This window comes from Labeo rohita, chromosome 13, assembly GCF_022985175.1.
Source record: "Labeo rohita strain BAU-BD-2019 chromosome 13, IGBB_LRoh.1.0, whole genome shotgun sequence".
Lineage (NCBI taxonomy): Eukaryota > Metazoa > Chordata > Actinopteri > Cypriniformes > Cyprinidae > Labeo > Labeo rohita.
This window is the reverse complement of record NC_066881.1, coordinates 18,194,372-18,211,257: the sequence shown is the minus strand read 5'-3', so window position 1 is coordinate 18,211,257 and position 16,886 is coordinate 18,194,372. Positions and strand designations below refer to the sequence as shown.

General features: G+C 36.8%; 2 protein-coding genes across 2 annotated transcripts in view; both read left to right on the top strand.

The window, feature by feature from the left end:
• ret (ret proto-oncogene receptor tyrosine kinase) overlaps window positions 1-6,245 on the top strand; it is a 30,753-nt gene extending 24,508 nt beyond the window's left edge. Inside the window, exons 12-20 of the mRNA XM_051126605.1 lie at window positions 648-795; window positions 884-991; window positions 1,080-1,294; window positions 1,371-1,493; window positions 1,610-1,680; window positions 1,911-2,048; window positions 2,293-2,392; window positions 4,309-4,456; window positions 5,399-6,245. Coding sequence (XP_050982562.1) covers window positions 648-795; window positions 884-991; window positions 1,080-1,294; window positions 1,371-1,493; window positions 1,610-1,680; window positions 1,911-2,048; window positions 2,293-2,392; window positions 4,309-4,456; window positions 5,399-5,556 — 1,209 coding nt within the window. The 3' untranslated portion in view covers window positions 5,557-6,245. The remainder of the gene's footprint in view (window positions 1-647; window positions 796-883; window positions 992-1,079; window positions 1,295-1,370; window positions 1,494-1,609; window positions 1,681-1,910; window positions 2,049-2,292; window positions 2,393-4,308; window positions 4,457-5,398) is intronic.
• A 653-nt stretch (window positions 6,246-6,898) lies between these two features.
• Window positions 6,899-16,883, top strand: csgalnact2 (chondroitin sulfate N-acetylgalactosaminyltransferase 2). The gene is made up of 8 exons (XM_051126602.1): window positions 6,899-7,031; window positions 8,484-9,384; window positions 9,559-9,785; window positions 11,973-12,074; window positions 12,852-13,033; window positions 13,319-13,413; window positions 13,520-13,601; window positions 15,551-16,883. Exons 2-8 carry the CDS (start codon window positions 8,743-8,745, stop codon window positions 15,841-15,843), a joined length of 1,623 nt encoding a protein of 540 aa, XP_050982559.1. The 5' UTR covers window positions 6,899-7,031; window positions 8,484-8,742; the 3' UTR covers window positions 15,844-16,883.
• Window positions 16,884-16,886: the final 3 nt, after the last annotated feature.

The window sequence follows — 16,886 nt, the reverse complement described above, 5'->3', positions numbered from 1 at the left end:
GTACAGCTTCAAAGGGCTCTACACGATCCCGGCCAATAAGGGTCTTATCTAGCGAAACGATTGGTCATTTCCTAAAACAAATACACATTTGTATACTTTTTAACCACAAATGCTTGTCTTGCACTAGCTGTGCATCCACGACTACGCATTACTGTGTACTTCAGTTCAAATGGTTATGGTAAGGTAAAAAACTCCATCTCATTTTCTCCTCAAAGTTCAAAATCATTTGACATTGTTTCATTTGAGATTTGTTTTGTTTTTTCTAAAGGCCATTTGACTTTCTTTGCATGTTCGCTTTGTTAACACTGAAGTCGAGCTAGTGCAAGACGAGCGTTGGTGGTTAAAAAGTATATAAATTTTTACTTTTTTTAGAAAATGAACGATCATTTCACTAGATAAGACCCTTATTCCTTGTCTGGGATCATGTAGAGTCATTTGAAGCTGCATTGAAACTGCAATTTGGACCTTTAACTCAATGATCCCCATTGAAGTCCACTATATGGGTAAAAAATCCTTGAATGGTTTCCTCAAAAGCCTTAATTTCTTATAGGGTTGAGTAAATTATCAGGAAATTTAAATTCTGGAGTGAACTAATCCTTTAATGATATTGCTTGATGTGTAAAGACTTTTATCATTTCTGTTAACAGGAAGATCCAAAGTGGGAGTTCCCACGAAAGAACCTAGTGCTGGGTAAGACTCTCGGAGAGGGAGAGTTTGGGAAGGTTGTGAAGGCCACAGCTTTCCGGCTTAAAGGAAAAGCTGGATACACTACAGTTGCTGTAAAGATGTTGAAAGGTATGCAACTCAAAATTTGGAGGCAATGACTTTTTAATAGCTGGATTAGTTTTAAAAATGGTTTAATGCATCCATTTTTCTACCACAGAAAATGCATCTCACAGTGAGCTTCGAGACCTCCTGTCAGAGTTCACATTGCTCAAGCAGGTTAATCACCCTCATGTCATAAAAATGTATGGAGCTTGCAGCCAGGATGGTAAGACATTTTAGTACAAAAAAAACTATATTTAATTTGCCATGCATTTGTGTTTGCCCTGTTTGCTTATACAAGCTCATCTGCTCAGGTCCATTATACTTAATCGTTGAATACGCCAAGTACGGCTCACTGCGGAACTTCCTGAGGGAGAGCCGGAAAGTTGGACCCAGCTACATGGGCAATGATGCCAACCGCAACTCCAGCTACTTGGAAAACCCAGATGAGAGAGCTTTGACCATGGGCGACCTCATCTCCTTCGCATGGCAGATCTCCAGAGGAATGCAATACCTGGCTGAAATGAAGGTGTGTCAGCAGTCTTGAGAATATCCATCACATTTGTTTTAAAGAATGATGTTATAATGAGAGAAAATGTGTTTAGCTTGTTCACAGAGACCTGGCTGCTAGAAATGTGTTGGTGGCAGAAGGAAGGAAGATGAAAATATCCGACTTTGGTTTATCTCGAGATGTTTATGAGGAAGATTCATATGTGAAGAGAAGCAAGGTGATATATTTTGTTTAATATGTTTAATTTTAACTGCAGCAAACTAGATACATCCTATGTTTTAGAGATGCAGTTTTACATTACTATATGTCATATCGTGTGATCTCAATTTCTAGGGTCGTATTCCTGTTAAATGGATGGCTATAGAGTCTTTGTTCGATCACATCTACACCACACAAAGTGATGTGTAAGTTACGCAAAACATGCTTCTATACAAACAACCACCAATTTATATTTAGCATGTCTGAATACACTGAAATTGGGTGCATGATTTACTCAGAGATGCAAAAGTGAAAGTTATTACAAAGGAATGTTAAGTAACAAATTGAGTTAAACATTAAGTTATGACTTATGAAAAATAATACTTATTCCATTACAATTTACACAGTACAACGTCTCTCTGTTTTCTTGCATTAGCTGGTCTTTTGGTGTCCTCTTATGGGAGATTGTAACTCTGGGTGGAAACCCCTACCCAGGCATTGCTCCAGAAAGGCTTTTCAACCTTCTGAAGACGGGCTACAGGATGGAGAAACCAGAGAACTGCACGGATGAAATGTGTGTTTAACACTTCACAACATCAGTTGAATCTATTATAGATTTAAGAGCCGAATGAACAAATTATTTTCCAAAACCACCATGACATCATAGGATTTTAACATTTAAGTTAGCATATTTTGCATTATTTGACTTTATCATGTCTCATACAACATTATGGACACAACATGTACTTAATTTAACTTAAAGGTATTGGTTATTAATGCTCTGTATCTGGTGATGCATGCTCTGTTGTGTAATGTAGGTACAATCTGATGCTTCGTTGTTGGAAACAAGAGCCAGATAAGCGTCCCACTTTCTCAGACATCAGCAAAGAACTTGAGAAGATGATGGTGAAAAGTCGAGTAAGAACACAACAGATAATCTCTCTCACAAACAATCACACACAGACAAATTCACATAGCATATAAAATCAATATCAATTTGTGAAAGTTCATGTAACAGTGAAGACTAAAGTAATGGCTGCTGAAATTCAACTTTTCCATCACAGGCATAAATCATCCTTTAATATACATTAAAAAAATAATAATAATAAAAAAAACATTTTTTTAATTCTAATATTATTTAATAACTGTATTTTTAATCAAATAAATGTAGCCTGGTTGAGCACAAGAGTTTGTTTTTCTTTTTTCAAAATTATTAAAAAATCTTACCGCCCCCGAAGTTTAAATGGTAGTCTGTACTCATACATTTATGTTGTCATGTTTTCCAAGGTAAGTGACAATGTGAAATTAAAACAATAGATGAACACAGATGAACTGTCGGCAACTTGACTCCAAAATAACATTATACAGTAGTGGCCAAAATTATTAGAACACTAGTATTTTCACCAGCTAAAAAATGGTTTTAAGTCAGTTGTTTCTATCTTTTGCTGTAGTGTGTCAGTAGAAAATATCAGTAGGAAATAGTTCACATTCCCAAACATTCATTTTGCCGTTAATTGTAATAATCCAGTGAGACTTTTGTTTGCACAAGGAGTCTGACAACAGCCAGTGCTTCAAACAGAGATCTGATCTCATCATCATCCAGTTGCTGGAATGACATAAAGAAACTGAACAAATTGAGACAGACTAAATCCACACAAAGTACAGCTGAGGTCAGAATTTGCATCCCCCTTTCAGAATCTGCAAAATAGTAATTATTTTACCAAAATAAGAGGGATCATACAAAATGCATGTTATGGTTTATTTAGTACTGACCTGAATAAGATATTTCACATAAAATACGTTTACATATAGTCCACAAGAGAAAGTAATAGTGAATTTATAAAGATGACCCCATTCAAAATTTACACTTAATACTGTGTTGTTACCTGAATGATCCACAGCTGTGTTTTTTTGTTTAGTGATATTTGTTCATGAGTCTCTTGTTTGTCCTGAACAGTTAAACTGCCCGCTAATTTTCACAAAAATCCTTCAGGTCCCACAGATTCTTTGCTTTTCCGTCATTTTTGTATTTAAACCCTTTCCATCAATGACTGTATGATTTTGAGGTCCATCTTTTCACACTAAGGACAACTGAGGGACTCAGTAACTATTACAGAAGGTTCAAAAAGAAGGAAACACAATGCATTAAGAGCCGAGGGGTGAAAACTTTTAAACAGAATGAAGATGAACATTTTTCTTATTTTGCCTAAGTATCATATTTTTTCATTTAGTACTGCCCTTCAGAGGCTACAGAAGATACTTACATGTTTCCCAGAAGACAAAATAAGTTACATTTACCCTGATCTCACTACTGCATGGCTTTTCCTTCTAGGGCATCAGTGAGTGTTTAAACCTTCTGTAATAGTTGCATATGAGTCCCTCAGTTGTCCTCAGTGTGAAAACAGATCTCAAAATCATACAGTCATTGCTGAAAAGCATTCAAATGCACGAAAAAGTTGGAAAACCAAAGAATTTGTGGGAGATTTTTCTGAAGCACAGCAGGCAGTTCAGGACAAACAAGGGACTCGTGAACAACTATCACTAAACAAAAAAACACAGCTGTGGATCATTCAGGTAAGAAAAAAAAAACTTTTTTTTTTTTAATTCAACTATTATTTTCTCTTGTGGACTATATGTAAACATGTCCAGGTCAGTACTAAATAAACAATACCATGCATTTTCTATGATCCCACTTATTTTGGTAAAATAAACAACATTTAGCAGATTCTGAAAGGGGGGGTGTAAACTTTTGACCTCAACTGTATGTGATGTTGGACTAAAGAGTTACAGTACCCCTAGTCTCATTTTCATAACTGTGTGTTTCCCTTCATCAGGACTATCTGGATCTCGCAGCCTCTACGCCGGCAGACGCCCTGCTGTATGACGACTCCCTCTCTGAAGAGGACACACCCTTAGTGGACTGTAGTAACGCCCCTCTCCCTCGAACCCTCCCCTCCACTTGGATTGAAAACAAGCTCTATGGTAGAATTTCCCATGCATTTACTCGATTCTAATACAGGGAACACAATCAGTTTATGTTTTTGCCTTCCATAGGAAGTGCTGTGATTGTGCTAACGGCATGGTTGCCGCTGACTTACGAATACTGCTCGTGTTTTATAGATTCAGTTAGTGCTGTAGTGTCTGGATCTAGGGATCAGATGTTTCATTTGGACCTGCTTCCGATGTACTCTACTATTTGAAATACTCATTTTAAAAAGCTTTATTGTATTATTACTACTGATAGAATACAAATAAATCATTTTTATACACAGTATATACACACAGCTTAACATGTATTATGTTCAGTTAGGAAAATATATTAAGATGTGTTTCGTCATATGTGAACTTTCTATTGGTTTGCAGCACTTTAAGTTAAAGTTTTACATTTGAAACAGGTCCCGTGTGCTCTGGATGTGCTCTCTCTGTAATATTCTGATCATATTACAGAAAATGAGTGTTTGTAGTAGATGGAGTCAGTTCTGAAGCAGTAAGGCTTTTGAATTAAACTCTTCTTTTAGATCACATATGCAAGACTCTGTTAGCTCTCCCCAAAACGATGGCATTAACAGTAAGCAATAAAAACGGCCAGCAGTAAGGCAGATTCTATGCATAGACTCCTTGATGTCAGTTATTTCAGGGAGTACACACAAAAAAACCTTTTAGTAGAGCATTGATTATTTATTTCATTTAAAAGCTTGTACATAAAATGGCAAAGACAACGCAGTCACAATACTGATGTCACAGAATAGACGATATCACCAAACTGACATGAATGACCAAAAAGCACTCAAAGGACCAAAGAGTCATTCATGCTATTTTATGCTGTTTAATGCTCAAAAGCTGAGCTGAGTTTCGTTTGAGAGCCTTACTGTCTGGACTTAATGCTTCCTCAGTGCAGAAAAAATGATATGTTCTCGTTTTTAGGCATGTCATACCCGAACTGGCCAGAGAAGAGCCCGGTACCGCTCAACAGACTCGATGCCACTAACCCTGTCTTTACAAGATATGCCAATGATAGTGTTTATGCAAACTGGATGGCTTTGCATTCTCCCGCAAAAATTGTGGACACGCTCGATAGTTAAAAACGCAAACCAAAATCAGTGGTTGGAAAAGACGTGGGGGGTGGGGAGATGTGTATATTTATATGATACTGTATATATGTTGTTTGATGATAAAGTCGGTTCCCTTTTATTTCTGCTGTTGTGTAGAAGATGGGAGGATGGAAACTGATTTGAAATTGGCTGGAATCGCATAAAACATGCTTCAAGCAGCTCATAGGTGATTGTTACCACAAGGGCCCCGTTGGCCGCGTTGTATCGCTGCATGACTCTGTACAGTTTAATGTCCATGTTTAAGTGCCTGTGCCGCTTCTGTTAGAAAACACCAGTTATAAATGCATGACCGAGACAATCTTGGTCCCACTCCAGGAATTAAAGGGAGCTTCTTTACCATCACCTACTGCAGATGTTCGCCGCAAAGATTGGACATGTTTATTTGAAAGTTTGTTTCTTCTTGATCATGTGTCATGATATGACCGAATCAATTACTTCATGTTTTTTTAAATATTGATATTTTGCTCTATGGTAAACTACGAGTTATGAATATTGCCATAACAGAGAAATGTTTAATTTAAAGTCACATGGTGATTTAATTTTCATTCCTTGTAAAGACATTATTTGTGCAACAATAACTACAGTACATAAAGCTGAGTGTGATTCCTCGTTATGTTGTCAAAACATTACATTTCAATCAATAAAACTGTTAGAAGATCTCAATGTTTCATTTCTATGTGTTTTATGCCATTTCATTCTCAGAATGAAAGAATGGGGTTTTTTTCATCCTGAGGTCTGAGGCATGGAAATCATGACACATTCTCATGCTGTGGCCACAAAAATGAATGAGTGATCTGAAAAGCAAGTCTAAAGTACCCTGTGTAAACATGTAAATGTCCATGAGATCAGTTACTCCTTAATTAAATTAATTTTTTTTAAATCAGACACATTAAAAGTTTTTCCTGGCGTAGAAACAGTATAGCAGCCCTGGTGAAAAAACCAGCATATGCTGGTTAGGTAGGTTTTGATGCTGGTCTTTCACCAGCAACATAACCAGCAAAGGACCATCTTAAACCAGCTAAGGACCAGCATAAACCAGCAAAGGACCAGCATAAACCAGCATCAAAACATACCTACCAGCATATGCTGGTTTTTTCACCAGGGAGCAGCACGAATACAAAAAACGGCAACCTTTAAACACATGACGTACTATTTTAAAGAAAGGAAGTGGGGTGATCTTCAAAGCAGGTTTTTAAAAAGGCCATAATTATAGTGAATTTTGTTAACCATAGGTTTTAACCATTTGTAAAACATGTAGACGGCAGACGGGCTTTTATTTTGAAATCTTGCGGCTTATGGCGGAAGTAACGTGCGTTTTTATTGTGCTTCCTTTTTTTTCATTGCCCCGTGGCGTTCTCTTCCCACATTTATTATGCTCGGTATTCTATTGAACAGCTGCATAAAGAAGCGATTACCGAAAGCCTCATACAGTCACAACTACCGAGGTAAGTGTCGCATATTTTCGTGTTTATTTTTTTTTACAACAACTTTAATTCTCGACGTTTTCTGCCACTACCGTTAGTTGTATTGGTAACGTTAGATTTTCCTTGTGCGAACAGCAACATTTTTCCATTATGTCTTTTCATCAGGCTTATGAATCAGTCAGACAGATGTTTTTCATCTGAGCATAGAACTGTATTTCTTTGCTTTAATTTGAACTTAATTAGTATAATTCAGAGGTTTAGGTGCTAGTTTATAATAAGGAGCGAATATGTATATAGCATCAGGAAGAATTGCGTTAACTTACACATGTACATATGTTTTCGATGAAAATGAAAAATTGCATACAGCGTATGGGGTAATGTAGAGTCAGTCGCAAAATAAACACCAACGGGTGATGTGACCAGGAGTCCGACCCGCTTATTACACAGCAACTTACTAATTTAATAAATACATGTATGTGAATTATCATTAACTTATTGTTAAAACAATATTTAATAAGGTATCATTCATGTCTTATTTTAAGATTATTTTAAAGTTTCTATCTGAAGAGTTGTAGTCTTTTATAACGTAGACAACAATCTGTGAACTGCGTAGCAACATTCTTACAATATTAATTATTTATATGTATATAATGCCAAAAGTTTACATACACCTTGCAGAATCTGCAAAATGTTAATTATTTTACCAAAATAAGAGGGATCATACAAAATGCATGTTATTTTTCATTTACTACTGACTTGAATAAGATATTTCACATAAAAGATGTTTACATATGGTTCACAAGAAAAAATAATAGTTGGAATTTATAAAAATGATCCCATTCAAAAGTTTGCATACACTTGATTTTTAATGCTGTGTTGTCACCTGAATGATCCACAGCTGTTTGGTTTTGTTTAGTGATAGTTATTCATGAGTCCCTTGTTTGTTCTAAACAGTTAAACTGCCCGCTGTTCTTCTAAAAAATCCTTCAGGTCCCACAAATTCTTTTCCAAAGAAAACCAAAGAATTGTCCTCAGTGTGAAAAGATAGATCTTATAATCATACAGTCATTGTTGGAAAGGGATCAAATACACAAAAATGCTAAAAAACCAAAGAATTTGTGGCACCTGAAGGATTTTTGTGAAGAACAGCAGGCAGTTTAACTGTTCAGAACAAAACAAGGCACTCGTGAACAACTGTAACTAAAAAAAAAATTCAGGTAATAACACAATATTAAGAGTATACTTTTGAACGTGGTTATTAAATTCAACTATTATTTTCTCTTGTGGACTATATGTACATGTCTTCTATGTTAAATATCTTATTCATGTCAGTACTAAATAAAAAATAACATGCATTTTGTATGATTCCTCTTAAATTGGAGAGTCTGCAAGGTGTATGCAACCTTTTGAACTCAACTGTTTATTCTGATTGTGCTGGTGAGAAAATATATTATTATTTTGATCTCTTTTTAGATGAGTTATTTCTTTCAAAAGAGGAATATTGTGCAAGCAGGATGAAGGTATATTCACACATCTCTGAGGAATCTGAGCCTATTCAGTGTGCTGTGGTGTGAGAGGAGCATGATTACAAGAGAAATGTGACACTACCGCATTCCCTCCGCTTCACTTGGGAATGGATTAGTGTAAAAGACTTCATCCTTCCTAAAGGTTACATCTTGTCAGGGTGGGAATGCAAAACGGTGGCTGGTGAAGAGCACCCTGCCTCTCAGAAATGCCCAGACGGGGGCTTCCTCTGCAGGGGCGGGCGCGCTGGCTTCTCCTAGGGATATTTTTGCTCTTGGTACTGCTGCTGTTTGCTTACTTGCTGGAGTGCACGCCGCCTGCGGATGTAAGCCAGGTGCTGCCTGGCCTGGGAGGTGATCCGTATGGAAAGGAGTATTACCAGGCCCTCCTGCAAGAGCAGGAAGAGCGGCATCTCAGCCGAGCAGCCAGCCTCAAAAGGCAGATCGCACAGCTCAAACAAGAACTCCAAGAGATGAGTGAAAAACTGAGGGTACTTCAGGAAAAAAAGGAGGGTCCTGGGCCGCAAAGCCTGATCGATGGCAGAGATCAAGAGCCTGGTGACCTCTTAGAGTACTTGCACTCACAAATCGACAAAGCGGAGGTGAATACAGGAGCGAGGCTGCCGAGTGAATATGCGCTGGTGCCCTTTGAGAGCTTCACCACCACAAAAGTGTACCAGCTGGAGATGGGCCTGACGCGCCATCCTGAGGAGAAGCCTGTGCGGAAGGACCGGAGAGATGAGCTGGTGGAGGTGATAGAAGCAGGTTTGGACATTATTAATAACCCAGAGGAAGATGACGGACAGGAAGACAACATGCCCATGCAGAGGCAGATGTTCACCGAAAGCCACTTTTTTTGAAGGTAAAAGCTGTGCAGAACAAGTATACACTACTTTATGTACTTAATGCACCACAGGGATTTGTGTGTACTTAACAGCGCCTCTTGTTTGAGAATAATAAAGGTGGCGTGAACTTTGCACAGCACCAAATGTTCAGTAACTCAAGCTGCTCTTGTGTACTTGCTATTCTTGGCAGGACTCTACAGGACCGAGAGGGACAAAGGCACACTGTATGAGCTCTACTTCGCTAAGGAGAATTCCCACGAGTACCGTCACGTCACCCTCTTTCGTCCGTTCGGGCCCCTCATGAAAGTGAGGAGCACGTCTGTAGACACCGCCAGCACCGTCATTAATATCATAGTGCCGCTGTCAGGCCGCACCGAAGCCTTTGTTCAGTTCTTGCACAACTTCAGGTGAGGAGGTCACTGTAGAATTTATGGTCATTTTTTTTTTTTGTTTTCGTGTCATCAACAAAAAAAAACAAATGTGTTTTTTCATTAGCTTTTGCATTATTGTTGAAAACATGCTATATTACAGGCAGACGATTATGATTCTTACACATTATTTTCATCATAGTAGTCCACAGCTTTATGAATTTTGAAGCTTAAAGGGATAGTTCACCCAATTACTCAATTACTCATCCTCAAGCCGACCTAGGTGTATATGACGAATACAATCAGAGTTATATTAAAGTTTTGGCTCTTTCGAGCTTTATAATGTCAGTGAATGGGTGTTGAAATTTTGAAGCAAAATAAAGTGCATCCGTCCATCATAAAAAGTGCTCCACATAGCTCCGGGTGGTTATTAAAGGGCTTCTGAAGCAAATCGATGTGTTTGTGTAAGAAAAAATCCACATTTAAAAGTTTATAAACCGTAATCTCTGGCGTCCGCTAACTGTTGAATCCGTGTTCACAAGAGAGAGCAAAACAAAACACCGGTCACGAATTACAAGTACAAAATGAGGATTTGTAAAGAAAAATGTTGGATTTTGGTATAAGCCCAGGGGAGACTGGTTGTCCTTTGCTGTAAACAAAGACTAGCAGAGCTTACACTATGCCTACATCTTCATACATCTCTCTCATGAACATGAGTACAATAGTAAGCGAAAGCTGGAGATTACAGTTTATAAAGTTGTAAATATGAATATTTTTCTTACAAAAAGCACTGATTCACTTCCCATTCACTGCTATTATAAAGCTTGCAAGAGTCAGGACATTTCTTATATAATATAATATAAGCCTGATTGTGTTCATCTGAAAGAAGAAAGTTATTTTCACCTACACTGTAAAAAACAATTTGTTGAGTCAACTTAAAATAATTTGTAACCTGGCTGCCTTAAAATTTTAAGTTCAGTAAACTCGGTTTGTTCAACTTGAAATGTTAAATTATACTAAGTGACAACTTAGATATTTGAGTTGAATCAACTTAAAATTTTAAGGCAGCTGGGTTACTTACCCATCTGTTAAGTTTAGCAAATACAAATATCTAAGTTGTTACTTAGTACAACTTAACATTTCAAGTTAGTTGACTGAACTTAAAATTTTAAGGCAGCAGGGTAACATTATTTTAAGCGGACTTAACAAATTGTGTTTTTTATTTTTTACAGTGTAGGATGGCTTGAGGGTGAGTAAGTCATGGGGTAATTTTTATTTTTGGGTGAACGATCCCATTAAATACAATCACCAGAAGTAGAAAGCTAAATGTAGGCTATAAACAAACTACACCACAGTCACATGACTGTGGCCTCTCCATCATTAAGATTCTGACAACTCTTTTAGTCTTTATTTAAAGAACATTTTCCCTGAAAGTCTAAGTTAGAATAGTTTGAAAGAATGTGATAATGAGGCTGTAAAAGCAACTAGTGAGTATACGAGTTTACCTGTTGAGCGTGGCAACATTTGCTGTCCCCAACAACCACCGTAGTCACATTTAGCCATTTGTTAGCAACCGCCTTTTTAAAGACAATTAAAAGCTTTTAAAAATCACAAGGGAGTCGTACTGACTGATGTATTTTTTGTCATAGACTAAAATGTAAAGATATGTTAAGCTTGTGTTAACCACAGAAAATATTTGAGGCGTTTAACCAAAAACCATTTCAGAAAAACCCACTGGCTTCAGGAAACTGTAACTAGATGTTCTAAACTTGTTTCTTTGTTTTGCCTAAAAAAATGTCTCTGCACCACTCTGTTAATGAAATTTGGATGAAGTTTCACAGCGAAAAGATCCATTGTCAAAAGTGATGTATGAAGCACAGATTACACAGAATTTCAATCCAAGAAGTGGCAAATTGCAACTTGAACCCGAAGCAAAATCTGTGTGGGGAATTTCTTACACATGCATAACTTGCATACATACAGATTCCTATTGACATTTCAAACAAAAAAAACTTTACAGAGTATGTGATCTGGGATAATATCTGGGAATGTGTGTCAGTGTGTTTTTGTCTTCTCCAAATAATATGGTTGAACTTCTAAAGATGTGTGGGTAGTGGCAACGCGAAGCCAGATGTTATACAGTTTTACAAGGGAATGTTTCCCAGTGTGGTTTTCCCTTTGGAAGTTTTGGAAATATTGTGGTCAGACAGTGTTTTCTGTGTGCAGGGAGGTTTGTATACAGCAGGACAAGCGGGTGCATCTCACGGTGGTGTATTTTGGACAGGCGGGCTTGCAGGAGGTGAAGGCGTCTCTGAGGAAAATGTCCAGGTTTGAGCTCTGCAAATACTCTGTGTATAGTGAAACATTCTGTGTTTGATAACATTCTGAATGGAGAACTCATCTTAGTGGGGCAGATTAAATGTTCTTTATTAAAATGTTAATTTTCTTGACTAGCAGGAAATATGCTTGCCTTTTTAAAGTTGAATAATCTGTTTAGGTACACTACCATTCAAAAGTTTGAACTGTAAGCCTCTAAGCTTTTGAATGGTATAGTGTATTATGTTACAAAAGCTTTTTATTTCAGATAAATGCTGATCTTTGGATCTTTCTAATCCTGAAAAAAAAATCTTTGTGACTGGTAGTGTAATTCAAATAAATGCTGTTCTTTTGAACTTTACAGTACATCTAAAATCCCAAATCAAGTATCAGGGTTTCCACCAAAAATATTAAGCAACACAACCATTTTTCCACATTGATGTTTCTTTTCTTGAAGAGCAAATCAGCATATTGAAGTTATTTCTGAAGAATATTGTGACACTGAAGGTCGGAGTAATTTATGTTTACCACACTGGAATAACTTGCATTTTAAAATCAGTTACTTTAAATTGTGACAGTATTTCACAATATTACTGTTGTGTTTTATCTTAAATCAAATAAATGCAGTCTTGTTGAGCATGAGAGACCTTTTCAAGTAATTAAAAGAAATATTACCAGCAATGTTAGTGTCGGTTGGTAAACATTATAAACACTATATTAACCACTTTGGTTGGCATAAATCTTCTAAAGCTCATTGTTTTCTACACTGTTTTTATTCATGATCTCCAGTGAGGAAAACTTCAGTAACTACACTTTGATTCCTGTGGATGAGGAGTTTTCACGTGGCCGTGGTCTGGACATTGGAGCTCACGCGTGGGAGAAAGGGGGTGATGTGTTGATGTTCTTCTGTGATGTTGATATCTACTTCACACTGGAATTTCTTAGCACCTGTCGTCTCAATACAGCTCCAGGTAAGTCATCTCAACAAATATTTTTATATCTGAAAATTCATGAACCAAATTACTACATAAAACATCCATATTTCTTTCATTTTGCATGGTTGTTGATTTGCATTATAGGGTGTAGTTTGTGTGTCTTTGTTTTCCATCTAAGCAGACTGCACTAATAATATTTGATAGGATATGATAATAATAGTATAATCAAAGCTTTGCTTTTTAATCCTAGAATGTTTATACTAAAACTATATTTTTCCATGAAATTTTATAATAAAAGTTACTGCTTTTCCTCCCTTGAAGGAAAACGAGTTTTCTATCCGGTGGTTTTCAGCTTGTACAATCCAGCTATAGTGTATGGAAATCTTGACTTTCCGCCCCCCATTGAGAATCAGCTGGTATGTGCATCAAGATTTTTCTATGAACCTACATAATTGTAGCATTTATGGCTTTCTAGTGATGCATAATTCTAGTGACGAATAATTCAATTTATGCTGTTTACAGATTCATAAAAAAGATGCCGGATTCTGGAGGGATTTTGGATTTGGCATGACTTGTCAGTATCGCTCTGACTTTCTCAGCATTGGTAAGAAGTAGTGTGTATTTTAATGTGGAAAAAGTTTTACATTTATGACAAAATAAATTGAGCAAAATTAGACAAAAGGGCTTTTTTAAATAGGTCATTAATATTTATTGTATGTTATTGTAGTTGTAAAGTAAAACAAATGCATTTATTTCTGTGTAATTTTAAGGGATAGTTTACCCAGAAATTAACATTTTGTCATTGATTTCTTACCCTCATGTCGTTCCAAACTCGTAAGACCTTCATTCATCTTCAGGGCACAAATTAAGACATTTTTTAAGAAACCCAAATAGGGATTTAACGATTACCGGTTTGACGATAAATCATAATAAAATTACGCATGTTTCATATTTTAATTATCATTATAACCGTATTTGATTACCGCGATTTGAACAACTGATGATAGATAAATAAATACTGTACAGCATAAAGTTTTAAGTAACAGCCTCATTTGCACACAGCACGCAAAGTAGTTTCGTTTTGTGTGAAAGACGGCGGAAAAGCTGGGATGTTTTGAAAGGGTGCTAATGGCATAGGCGCCGATCCCTACGGAAATGATCGAGCGCCCACAGAAAAACACGAGATAGTCTCCGTTCATTTTAACCAATAAGAAATGTATTGCAGCTTTTACAACTTAATTCTCATTTTCATCATTCATTTGAAGCAGTTTTACCGTTATTTTAGTAGCAAATGCAAAGAGTGCATTATTGTAATACAAGAGGGTGCCAAGCACGAATCCCTCGGCTTGCAGCGGGCTTGCTCTCCCATATAGTGATCATGGCTCTGCGCTCCCTCAGATATTATGTATGCACCCTCAAACTTTGTCCTGTGTACGTGCGAATAAGTGCTTATTGTAAACAGGTATTTATTAAATCATTCTATATAGTGAATCGCAACACTCATAGAAAGAATGCTTGTATTTGGCCACTAAATTGTATAATTCACTTCGGGAATTCTACAAATGAAATTAATATGTGAATTAATTAATTATATGAATGTACCTCTGAAGGCTCTGACTGTCTTCAGAAAAGATTCGATGGCATTTTGTTTTCATCTTCACTCCATGTAATATCTAAAGTAGTGTTCTTAATCGCAATGCTGCTTTATCCACGAAGTTCACGGAAACAGCTTTAATTCAGCTTTTCCATAAGCGCCATCTAGTGTCATACAGTGGATTTACAGAGACTTACATTTATATTCAGCTTGTGTGCAGTTTTTGTCTGGGCAAAAAAACAGACCAAATGTACATGCCCTGCTGTAGTCTATATTCTACACATTGGATTCTACACATTTAAACAATTCAGATAAGTTCCATAAGATTTCTGGAACAGATAAGGTACATATAACCATTTATTTATGAGTTATCATTTTGACTTAACTCTTTTCTTTATTTAAAGGCTGAAATGTGAAGTTTACCTTTTATGAAACGTTCTCAAAGCTTTATTTGATCATTTACATTAGATATTTGAACATGCCATTAGTAAAACTGTTGTCAGTCACACTGTTATTTAAAATCCGGCCATCATTGGTACTGTTGTTGTTTCACTGATTAGGCAAAAAAAGTGTCATTTTATTTGTTGTTTGATGATTTTAAATGTAAAACTTGGTGAAGTGATTTATGTCAGTACATTTCCAGCACATTTTAACAATACCGTGATAATTTTGGTCACTATAATCGTGACAGGAAATTTTCATACCCTTACATCCCTAAACCTGAAAGCTTGCTGACCCTGCAAAGACAGCAATGTAACTTGAAATTGCTGTCTATGCAGGGTCAGAACGCTCTTGAATTTAATCAAAAACATCTTAATTTGTGTTCTGAAGCTGAATGATTGTCTTATGGGTTTGGAATGACATTTTTGGGTTAACTATCTCTTTACAATCTATGCATCAAATTACAATAATAGATCTTTTACTTGCTGTTTCATATAAATAAACTTCCTTTTTTCTAGGAGGATTTGATCTGGAAGTGAAAGGCTGGGGTGTAGAAGATGTGCACTTGTACAGGAAATATCTACGAAGTGATCAGATAGTGATCCGTACCCCTGTATCAGGCCTCTTCCACCTATGGCATGAGAAGTTATGTGCAGACGAACTGACACCAGAACAGTACCGCATGTGCATCCAGTCCAAGGCCATGAATGAAGCATCACACTCGCACCTGGGCATGCTGGTGTTCAGGGAGGAGATTGAGACTCACCTTCGAAAGCAGGCCTATAAAACCCAGAGCAGACCAGCAGAATGAACTACAGAATCAACAATGAAGAGCACAACTTTGTTGATAACAACAATGAAGAAATGGGTCAAACAGATATTTTTGGTATTATTTGAACTTAAGTGAACTCTAAATAATATTCACGGATTACTGAAGACCTCATGACAGCAAAAAAAGACCAAGTGGGGTGGGAGAACGGTACTGATAGGTACTACGTGAAATGTTTACATCAAGACTTTAATTTACATTTTGGAATAGTTTGCTTTAATGCCAATTGAAATTTTAGGTGCACTAGAATGACGTATTAACGACATGTGAATAACGTCCAGAAATGAGTTACTGAAGATTATCCTCATTCATGAAAAAGTTGCAAGCTATTCATAAATTTTAATGCAACATTGCATAAAAAATGACTTTTACAAATGATTTACACGGAAGTTATTAATGATGGCCATTAAGAAGATGTGCTATGCGTAAAGCATGTCTTTTCAATTGAAAGAGCCATATGTTACATTTTTATATTATTTCTATTGAAAGTGTTTGTGCTGTGACAAAAGGGAGGTCCGTTGCTAAAAGGGACAATCATCCACAGATGGCTGTGGTTAAACTTGCCATGCTGGATTTGTACTGTAGGCAATGTCTCTGTTGGCGCAGTATTCAGACTTTGGGAGAAGTCTTCCACACGTCTCCTGTTTGAGATCGCATGGACCCGATATGCATTTTAAAGCATGTGTCAAACTTTTACTTTGCACCTTGTGTGAGGACACTGGTCAGTGCCATAGTGCTAACAGTCAGGGGTTTATGTTATAGGTTCGGAAATTTCAAGACATTGGCTTCAGCAACCACTTTGAAATGAATCTGTGGTAATGAAATACTACAACAAAAAAGAACTGAACACCCCACTGAGACTGAACATACGACTTCCGATGAGGATGTTATGTATTAATTCAACTTTAAGCAGCAGGTAGATTAAAAAAAAATAACCATTGCTATCTGTTGTAGAGCCTTAAAATGGTCAGGATGTTGAGTTCCATTGCTTATTTTCTAAAATAAAAAGGAAAAAAAACTAACCG

Bases quoted from the DNA above. Each gene is read 5' to 3' on its own strand.
- csgalnact2 (XM_051126602.1), top strand. From the start codon at position 8,743: ATGCCCAGACGGGGGCTTCCTCTGCAGGGGCGGGCGCGCTGGCTTCTC. The intron at 9,786-11,972 runs GTGAGGAGGTCA...TTCTGTGTGCAG, and splicing joins CAGTTCTTGCACAACTTCAG to GGAGGTTTGTATACAGCAGG. The intron at 13,034-13,318 runs GTAAGTCATCTC...CCTCCCTTGAAG, and splicing joins TCGTCTCAATACAGCTCCAG to GAAAACGAGTTTTCTATCCG.